This window comes from Pelodiscus sinensis, chromosome 3 (genome assembly GCF_049634645.1).
Source record: "Pelodiscus sinensis isolate JC-2024 chromosome 3, ASM4963464v1, whole genome shotgun sequence".
NCBI classification, from domain to species: domain Eukaryota; kingdom Metazoa; phylum Chordata; order Testudines; family Trionychidae; genus Pelodiscus; species Pelodiscus sinensis.
This window is the reverse complement of record NC_134713.1, coordinates 133,854,615-133,865,643: the sequence shown is the minus strand read 5'-3', so window position 1 is coordinate 133,865,643 and position 11,029 is coordinate 133,854,615. Positions and strand designations below refer to the sequence as shown.

General features: G+C 40.1%; 1 protein-coding gene across 5 annotated transcripts in view; it reads right to left on the bottom strand.

Annotated features, from left to right (window-relative positions):
- Positions 1–2,099: 2,099 nt before the first annotated feature.
- The window catches only part of CNST (consortin, connexin sorting protein), an 87,774-nt gene continuing 78,844 nt past the window's right edge, over positions 2,100–11,029 (bottom strand). For 4 of the 5 annotated variants that reach the window (XM_075924905.1, XM_075924906.1, XM_025190792.2 and 1 more), the window contains one exon: positions 2,100–9,854. In XM_075924905.1, coding sequence (XP_075781020.1) covers positions 9,649–9,854 — 206 coding nt within the window. In that variant the 3' untranslated portion in view covers positions 2,100–9,648. The remainder of the gene's footprint in view (positions 9,855–11,029) is intronic. The other variant, XM_075924907.1, reaches the window with a different exon arrangement.

The following is an 11,029-nucleotide window of genomic DNA, read 5'->3' as shown; positions in this document are numbered from 1 at the left end:
CAACATTTCAGGCTTCCTTTGGCATGTATTTTGATATAAAGTGTCCAAAAATACATATTTTAAACCTATTAAGGTGTAAAATAAATGTACACAAAATGGAGAAATTGGCATATGGTACTTCAAACAATGGTTTTAAGGAATGTGGCATGTAAACTAACAAAGTTTAGGTACCAGTTGTTCAGGTCAAAGAACCAATTGATGGCCTCTAGCACCTCTTCAGCATAACAATACCCATGTCAGCTTTACCTAGTTCCCATTATAGCTTTAAAATCCCAGAACCCTGAATGATTTATCTCCCAGACAGAAATAAAGAGAGGAGAGGATGTGGAGGCAAAGAGCACCTGACATCAGAGGGAATGGGAGACAGAGCCCATGGCACGGGGCAGGAAGGGGGGGGGGGGGAAGAAGAGCCTCCAGTGAGGTGGAAACGAAGTAGGAGTAGCATCAAGTGCCTGAAATAATGGCGGCTGGACATGGGTAGCGCATGACTTCCCCCCACATTCAGGAAGGTTTGGTCTGAGTGCTGGAAGCACCTTAGGAGTGTCGGGGCCACCAGCACCAAGACAGTGGCCTCAGCCCCTGTTCTTCCCAGAGGCCTTCCTGAATTCAGCCACCTCTCCCCACAGCTCTGCTCATATTGCACTCCCACTCCTCAGACAGGGACCCTCCCCTGAGGTTCCCCCTACCCACACCTCTTCATTCCCTTCCACCCATTGTGGAACTTTGAACCAGTATTAAAACTGGGGAGAGGGGCATTTGTTGTCCCTAGGCACCTTTAATTGCTGTCTGCTGTTTACCAGAAGGTTCTGAAGGATTCTGGGGCAGGTGGAGTGGCAGGGGTTCCCCTCCTATCGTGGCCATTTCAGTTGATATTGCTCACTCCCCACCGCTTACCCGTAACCAGCCCTGTCTGGTGCCTGGTGCACACTGAGTGATTCAGCCCTGCAGCAGCTTGGAAGGGAGGAGACATTGTACCCACTGCACAGAGCATAACACTGGCATCTTATTTAGGGAACAGAAAAACCTGAGTGATGGACAGGCTTGATGGAAGGGCAGAGAAGCACAAGCAGTGGGGCTCTGGGAGAAGAGAGAGAGTGGGGACAGCAGGAGGGGGAGCGAGGGCAAGAAGAGGAGCAGCATTAGGGTGATTGGGGCCTGAGGGCAGAACGTGGAAATGCTCCAAGGGTGGCAGGCTGGCAGCGTGCTTCCAAAGAAAGATGTGCGGCATCTTGTTTGGGGAGGCTGAGCCGCCCCTGGCCTCCTATACCCACTACCCGTGGGGATGACAGATTGGCATGAAGAGAGTTTGTAAGGAGGGACTGGAGGGTTGCAAAGAGACTCTATGCAATCACTGACCAGTTGTGCAAGGCTTACAAACCAACAAAGCATGTGTAGGACTCATACTAGTGTTGCCAACTCTTGTAACTTGCCAATCTGATGGTACTTGGTGATTTCTTAAAGCCTCAGATCCTGGAGTCCATGTGATCACATAAGAACCTCCACTTAGGTTTCAGCCTACAACCAGAGGCAAATAAAATGAACCACCACCTTTTAAAAATTCTGAAATCTCATATTTTTTAGCCAAATCTCACAAACTTTTCAGGTGTGACTCATGATTTTTTGAGCACCTGTGGTTGGCAATACTGCATTCTGCTCCTATTGAAGAAATTAGGATTTTCTGTTTTTGTTTTACATTCAATTCAATAAGAGCAAGATGGGGCCCTGATCCGTCATTAGGGCACTGGAAAGTTACAAAGTACCAATCTGACTTTAGAATGATGGGTACATTAAATTATGGTGCTGAAAACTAACTGGTTTTGCATTTAGCAGAGTCAAGGGATTTAGTAAAACTGTCAGAACAACAAGAGGAAAAACTCAATGTGTGTGACACAAAAGTAGTAAAAGTATTACAAAACATGCATTCTTGGATTTAAAAAAAAAAAACTCAAATCCCCCCCGCCCAATAGTTCTTGATTCACAAGCATGTTTTAGGATTGTTGCCTAAACTAATTACTGGAAATACTTCCTATTTCCTTTCATCCCACAGGCAATCCCTCTTTTTTTTATATCCTTATAAATCACAGCACCCAAAAGGTTCAGACATTTTCTCTGGGACACTTTATTTTTTTTTGCTACAATATTTCATTTACAAGCTTAGCTGATGTTCTCAAATACAGTTACTGCCTTCCTTTGCCAAAGAAGGCTCATGTTAGATTTCTTATAGATTATAGCTAGTTCCTTTGAATGGTCTTGGTTAACAGAATTAGGCAACATTGTTTTCATATGAGGGTAGCAGCCATTTAGTCATGATTGGAACATCCCTCAGTTGAAATCTCAATTTCAACCTAATCTGATTTATTGAGATTTCAAGCTTGTCCTTCACTCACATAATTTCAATAACAAGTTTCCACTATTTTGCTGTGGCTTTCTCTTTCCTACTGTTAGCAGTCAAAATTGTACATCCTTCCTCTAGGCACCAAAACAAAAAAGAGCGAAAGTATTTGCAAGACTTCAAACACGCTTAGTGGAGGGGTAGAACAAGGAGGCTGCGGGCAAAGTGCCTTCAGAGGAGTGATCACATGATTAAAGGAACATTCTCGAATTGAAATTAGAGCGGTCAACCAATTAAAAAATTCAATCTGCATTAAAAAGTGAGATTAATCATGCTGTTAAACAATAACAGAATACTATTTCAATATTTTTGGATGGTTTATATTTTTAAATATATTGACTACAATTACAACACAGAATACCAAGAGTATAGTGCTCACTATTTTTTATTACAAATGTGTGCATTGTAAAAAATAAAGTTTCAATTTTAGCATTACAAATTCTGTAGTGCAATCTCTATCATGAAAATTGAACTTATAAATGTAGAATTATGTAAAAAAAACCCTGCATTCAAAAATAAAACAATGTAAAATTTTAGAGCCTACAGATCCACACAGTCCTCCTTCTTGTACACCAATTGCTTAAACAAACAAATTTGTTTACATTTGCAGAGAATGGTTGTCCGCTTCTTGTTCACAATGTCACCTCAAAGTGAGAAATGTTCACATGGCACTGTTTTAGCCAGTGTTGCAAGATACTAAGGTGCCAGATGTGCTAAAGAGTCATACGTCCCTTTATGCTTCTACCACCATTCCAGAGAACATGCATTTCATCATGCTGATGATGGGCCCTGCTCAATAATGATCCAACTCAGTGCAGACCAGTGTATATACATTTTCATCATCTGAGTCAGCAGAAGCTTGTTTTTCAGATTCTGTAGTTTCCACATTAGAGTATTGCTCTTTTAAAACTTTTGAAAACATCTCGGCCCTTTCAGATTTTAGAAAGTATTTTGGATTCTTAAACCTTAGGCTGAGGACTGTAGCTATCTTTAGAAATCTCACATTGGCATCTTCTTTGCTTTTTGTCAAATCTGCAGTTAAGAAAGTGTTCTTGAAACAACAATATGTTCTGGGTCACCATCCAAGACTATCGTAACAGGAAATACAGGGTAGAATGTGGTAAAACAGATGAAGAGACATACAATTCTCCCCCACAGAGTTCTGTCACAAATTTAATTAACACACTTCTTTAATGAGTGTCATGAGCATGGAGGTATGTTGTTTGAAATGATGGCCAAACCATGAAGGGATCTATGAATGTTTAGCATAACTTGCACATAAATACCCTACAGAAGTGCCATGCAAACATCTGGTCTCACTTTCAGGAGACATTGTAAACAAGAAGCGGGCAGCATTTTCTTCCATGAATGTAAACAAACTTGTTTGTCTTAGTGACTGGTTGAACAAGTAGTAAGACTGAATGGAACTGTAGGCTCTAAAGTTTTACACTGTATTGTTTTAGTGCAATTATGAAACAAAAAAACTTCATTGTAAATTGCACTTGCATGCTAAAGAGATTGCACTACTGTACTTGCACGAGGTGAACTGAAAAATACTATTTCTTTTGTTTATCATTTTTTGTTTATCAGTGCAAATATTTGTAATAAAAATACTATAAAGTGTAATGGAAGTCAATATGTTTAAAAATGTAGAAAAAATCTAAAACGTTTAATATTTCTATCTAGTATTCTATTGTTTAACACTCCAATTAAAACGGATTAATCATGATTAATTTTTTTAGTTAGTTTCTTGAAATAAAGGTGATTAATCGACAGCCCTAGTTGAAATCTAGTCATATTTTAAGAAAGGAGTTTCAAATAGCTTTGAAGAAGACACCAGCTCCTGTATCCATCTACCAGATGTTACAAATTTACCATTGTATAATCCTGTTTTTAGAATGAGTTCTCTCCCCGTTGCTATGTAGAACATGCCTACAAGCAATGGGGGGAGGACTAATTGAAATTGGCTATCATATGCACAGAGTAATCAAATACCTTCTCCCCTCCCCATTTCTTTCAGTTACAGTAATCTCAGCTGTTGCTTGTTACTAGCTACAAAGTTTTCAGGCAGAAGAGTAATTTCTTGAATTGATGGTTTCCCTTTAGTTTGGATTTACCAGACTGCAAGGCCCTAATCTAAATGGAGCAGAACGTGCAGGAAGGTCACCAAGTTGGCCTTACCCACAAACTATTTTGATGTCTAAGTTACGGATGTTAAATTTCGTTTAATCGGCTAATCGAGTAGTCGACTGAATTTCCATCGACTACTCAATTAGTCAATTAAGGGGAAACTGCAGAGCCACAGCATGGTTAGCTCCCAGCCCTAAGAACTAACCCCACTGTGGCTCTGTCTTTTAAATGTAGTAAGATCTGCCAGACTTTTAATACATTTAAAGGGCAGAGCTGCAGCATCTGGAACTCTGCGCGATCCGGGACAGCTGATTCCCAGTTTGCATCTGGTCCCCTGCTGCGCCTCTGCCTCTTCTGCTGCCCCTCTGAGCACTATCTCCATGGGGTGGAACAGGCTTTTAAGCTGGCTCCCCCAAACACCGGCTCCTGCTTCCCCCACTTGTTGCCATGATAAAAGCAGCGAAGGGGGGGGGATGACTAATCAAGTAGTCACTCAACTAACCGCTTACATTCCTACTCCAAGTACAGTAATATTGCTGTGTACTTAACCAAGCATTTGGTAATCCACCATAGCCCACGTGAGCTATTTCTGCTAACAGAACTGTCATGTAAAACGAGAATTAGTGCCACCAGCGTTTTACAAAGGTATCTGAATAAGGTTCAGTCCAGGCTCAGCTGGAAAGATGCTCTAAATTACACCAGCTAGAGACTGTTCATAATTTCCTGCCACGCCCTTAGCACAAGCAACAGAGCAGGGAGGGGCAGAGAAGGAGCAGTCACACTGGCTCTGTCACTGAAGGTACCCTTGGTGATCCTCCTGTGGCCAGTTATGTGGATTTTGAAGTGGCTTTACTCTGGCAATGCAGCACAAAGCATCCATGCCACAGTGCAGGCCATCAAGTGCAAAGTGAACTGCTTTTTAAAAATTACCTTGTCAATTATCTCTTTAAAATTTACAATTGAGCAGCTTTAAAATAGTTTGTAATAATATGAATCTAAAGTATAAGGATCTTTGATCTCTGTATCTGATATACTTTTAAATAAATACTTTTGGCTCCAATGCGGGATGTTTTTGGTGACACACACACTTAACGTGGGTTTTTTTTTTTAAGCTGAAATTAACAGTTGGAGTTTTAAACAAACTTAATATGCTTAAACATTGACAAACTCAAAAGTTACACAAACTCAAAAACACACTAACTGCACAGTAATTATAAATACAGTTCGGTAACAACTGAATGCATGCTTATCAACACTCCATCAGCAGTTTACAAAAAATAAGAGGAAAATAAGAGAATTTCTTTAAAATCAACTGGAATTAAATAAATAAACCCAGACAAAGTGATGTACTGAACCAGCCAGTAACACTTCAGAATATAAAAGCAATTTTCCCTCTCTCTTTGTAGATTAACCCAGCATTACAACAACATGAAACACAAGGCCCTACTTGGGGAAAAAAAGACAATATTGTTCTCATATTTCATTTAGAAAGCAAAAGTTTTTCATTAATCTAGACATTTTAAATTGCTAGTTATAATATAAAGCTGCAAGTGAGGCTTCCTAAGGTGTAAGCCAACCCTCAGAGATGGGGTACATAAAACAAAAACCACACAAGCCATTTTTTCTGTAAAATAGTGATTTCAACTTTCACTTAAAAAAATACTCATGAGAGTGCATTAGGAATAGTCAAGCTTACTAAAGGGACAACCTACCTGCAAATACAAGAAAGCATCATCATGTTCTAATTCTGAGTGATATCTTGATAATTTCACTTCATGTTATTTTATACAGTAAATACTTAAACCTGAACATATACCATCATATAAACCTAGTAAGCATTTAAAACATTGGGTGGAGTGAATTGTAGTCGCCAAGCAGACTGTATCCTGAGACAGAAGAGGTATAATTTCAAACAACACTCATCTCAGAGCTCTTCCACTGGCTAGTTCATTGAGCCATTAGCAGAAGCAGCTGCCATATTCTGGTCATGACTAGGGCAAAGGGCCCTACAATCCAACCTTGTTTTTCACTATCTTGTCAGCAGTTCTCTGCCCTACAAATACGAAGGGCTGTGCACAAGCAAAAAATAGCAGTTCATTTAAAACAATTCATTATTACAATTTAAAAATTGTTGAACCTCTCTAGTCCAGCAACTTGGGGATCTGACACATGCCAAACCAGAGAGTTTCCCCAAACACAGGATGTCACTGCTTGCAGTTGGGGTAAAGTAGAGCTAAGTAACAGCCCTGAACACTGAGAGCTAGGACTGGTGGCTGTAAACAAACTTTATCGGACCATGGAAAACTTGGCAACACCCATGATAAATGGACATTCAGCTAACTAAAATCATGCTGGACCATGGATGTTGCTGGACCAGAGCGCGCTGGACTAGAGGCGGTCAACCGGTATTGAAAAACAGAGCAAATTTAAGTGACTCAAATCTCAATCCTGGGAGCAAAGCCAGAGTAAAAAGTGTTTTGCCTAAAGGAATGATGAGCAAGATGGAATCCTCCTCTGTGACTGCAACCCATATGACCTGAGGCACCTGCATAGCTGACTCACTTACAGTTATTGTCAAACAACGACAGAATTAGCAGCTACAGATGACTACCTCCACTTACACCATGTTGTGATAACACAGGTCCTCAGGCCAGGCTCCCTACATATCCCCATCCCAGGGAGAGTTAGTTAGGGAGAAATCCAGTCATTGACTTAAATGAAGCCAGGATTTCAGCCACCCCTGCTGTGGGGATCCCTCTTTTGTATAATCTCTCTCTCGCTCTCTCTCAAAAAACATCAACCCCTTCCTGCAGGATGACAGTGACCTCAACATGTCACTCTGCATCCTGCTGCCTGCCTCTACCTTCAGCTGCATGGCCTCCCTCCTTTCCTGTTCCTCTGAGGTGGAGGTAGAAGTGGGAGAGCTGGGGCTGGCACAGACTCAGCTCGGTGGCTGGGGGGAGAGAGTGGGAGAGCCAGGGCTGGCACAGCCTTGGCCTGGTGTAGGGCATGGGAAAGGGCGGTACAAGATTGCCACGCCACAGCCCGGCTCTCCTCAGCGGCCAGGGGGAGAGCTGAGGCTGCCTACCTGCAGAGAGAGGGGGCTTGGAAGCATAGCAAGCAGGGGCACAGCCCCCAGTAGTATTTAGAGCAAATTTGTCTAAAACATCAAGTGTCTGAGATGTCCAAGTCCCTTTTTCAAGAGAGTCTTAGGCACTTACAAACTAGGTCCCACTGAGTTGCAGAGAGACCTAGGCTCCAAAGGTCTGCTCCTCTCCACTGAAGTCAACCGGTATTTTATCATTGACTTTGACAAGCATAGGATCAAATCCAAAATGCCTAAGTCACATGTGAAAATGGGACATACAAACTTTTGATAATGTTACCTGTGAAATCCATGGGCTCTCCAAGGCTCTTGCAACTCTGAACAGTATCCCCTATTGGCCCTTTCACAGAGGTGTACAGTACCCAAGGATTTGGCCCTGAGTTCATAGATTTCCTCCTGACAGATACATGTGATACACTGCAACTCTAAGAGCTCTTCCCATGTTTTAGATGTTTCCAAATGTGTTCTATGGCTTTGAAGATTTTATTGGCATTTTAAAAATTATGTTGAGTCTCCTTGCTGCAGTTACCTTTTTAAATATGAATGACCACAATGCTGCCTTCCCAAGTCTGCAGACAGAAGACTAAAATGAATATGGTGAGATATGAACTGCTCTGTTAATCTCTATGATATATTCTAAATGAACCATGGACTAAAATAACACAAGTTTAAACTATTCCACTGATAATAAATTAGTATGAAGGGATCTCCCATATAAATAAGATTGCAAGTTGCAAAAATGAAAATATCGATAGTCTCAAAATAGTTTGATTTGTTTTTCCCGTTCAACCTGGAATCTGAAAGGAAAAGGAGAGGAAAAAAAATCTAGGAGAAGTAAATCTCCATGAAAGGAGTGATCAGAATATATGAAGGAGTTGAAAGATCAGGGTGAAATAAAATGTCAAAGAGATGGAGAGGATTTTCCTTGAGAACCAGACATGGTGAAATAGAATCAGTTTTATTCAAAGTGACTCAGTAAAGCTCAGAGGTAAATAGAAAAACACATGGCAGTTTGACCTCTGAACTTTGTAGCTGGTCTTGGCTCTATGCCAACCTGAACAAAACTTCTGGGCACTTATAACAACACCAGATAATTCTATACCACTCTCCCTCTGCAGATGTTAAAGCACTTTACAGAGGGGGATAATTATCAAGGATAATTATCTCCATTTTGCAGATGGGGAAACTAAGGCAGAGAAGTCACTGCAAGAGAGTGGTAAAGTTGGAAAGAGAACCCACTTATTCTGATTCCTAATCACATTGGCCCAAGCTGCTTTACTAGTATGAGTAAGAATAATTTTCTACACTTAAGTCTTCTGGGAATAAATTTTCATTGAAAAATCCCACAAATTTCCAACACGAATCGATCCAATTTTTGGATTAAAATTCCATAGAATCTGGCAAAACTGCCTGCAGATTTACCCACTCATGATAACTGCCCACAAACTTAAAGACATAAGGTCAATCCCTTTATATAGTATGAGGCACTGCGAATGCTAATGCATTCTCCTCACTCCACCCATAATTAAACAGCTTACCAGGTCATTTAAAATAAAGACATTAAGACTTAAAAGAAAAATAAGGAAACATTTTCATAAAACACAGACTTATTGCATGATAGCGAGAGGCAACACTTTTGTGCAAACAGCTGTAAATCAAAATTGTCCTTTCACTAAGATTGCAAAGATTGCTTACAATGTGTGGCAATGGGAGACTGTACAGAGGCGGATCAGTTGTTATTTCTTCTTCACTTCCCAAAGATGTCGAATGGCTGGTTCTCTTGGTTTCAAAAGGTGAAGGCAATGACATTTTGCTTTTATTCTCCCAATCCACACTTGATTTATTTCTCCCCACCTGATTACAAGATCAGAGAGTCCTTCTCAACTGGTATTTAAAGGTTAGGTTTATGTCATCAATTGTACGTCACCTAAAAGGTGGCACATATTAGACAACTTGAAATCACCATTTTTTTACCTTCTCTGGTAATCACTGGTGACCTGTCAGCGTATTGTCCTGTCAACTAAGAGAAGGCTATCCAGTGTTTAAGTTCCTCCACACCCTGCAATATCTGGGTATAGTAAAAGTCCACGTTGGCTTCAAAGTCAGTACATACAGCAGATTCCATGTTTCCAAAGGTACAGTACAGTGCAGTTCCTCCAACGCTAAGGAAAACAGTTGCTATGCACAACAGGATCAGCAAAATGCAGGAGCCGCCACCAACTTCATCTGTAAATATAAAATATATGACATATAGGATGTGAAATGAAAGACCTCAACAAGCACAACGTTTTCATGTGATTAGCCATATGAAATCAACAGAGAAACATGAGATTTATTTAATTGGGGAATTGGAAACGACGTTAGGTACCAGGGCTGTGTGTGCCAAAGTGACAAAATATTACTAATTATAGAACATTCAAAAACAAATGTGTGTTTCTGCACCAATGTGATAACCTATCAATAGTCACAGGATCTTAATTCTGTAACACCTGTTCTTTCCCTGTCCTTTTGTTGAGTCCTTTCATATTTAGGCCATGAGCCTGCAAACTCTCCTCACACACTTACTTAGATTTATCACCATACAATTTTATAGCTTCTCTCCTGAAAAACAAACAAACAAACAAACAAACAAACAAACAAACAAACAAACAAAACAAAAAACCACTGACACATTTGAAAACGAGAAATTACAAATAATTTTTATACCCCAAACATTTTCACAGGGGAAAAAAATAGCGAACTCTATATTATAAAACACTTCAGTACAAAGTGCCTTTTCATTTGTATGCAACAAACCCAAACACTTTCAGGTGCTGTATGACAACACTGCTCTCGAGAAGCTGGCAAAGAAAGAGAATATAGGATATTCAACTATTGGCAGCTGCAAGAATTCCCCATCAGTTCAAGCAATAGAGATCTTTTATTTCTAGGGTAAAAAGTTTGCCACTTGGGGCTTGTCTACGCAGGAAAGTTTTACCAGTTTATATTGGTGTAGTGAAACTAATTTAGTTATACAAGTATAAATTCTTCAGGTAGACACACTTACTCTAGTATAAAAGTGCTTTTTATTGGTTTAGATCAAATTCCTTCCCAAGTGACATATGCTAAGCCAAAAAAGGTCCTCTTAACCCCTTTGCTACATTTGGTGATTTCTCAAAACTTAAAAGGCATATTACTTGTGGCAAAATGTTTCAGTAGAGCCCATGTCAACTGTGGATACTGGGCCAGGAAAATTTGACTCTTGGAGAGAAAGGATTATGTTTGTAACTTAAAATATACATTTTGCTGACCTAGAAGAGTTCTACTGCCATTCAAGATCTTATATACAATATTATTATTGCTACTTCTACCTGTACTCTTGTTTTGACTAACCAAAAAGCGTAAAATGACTTAGCTACAGC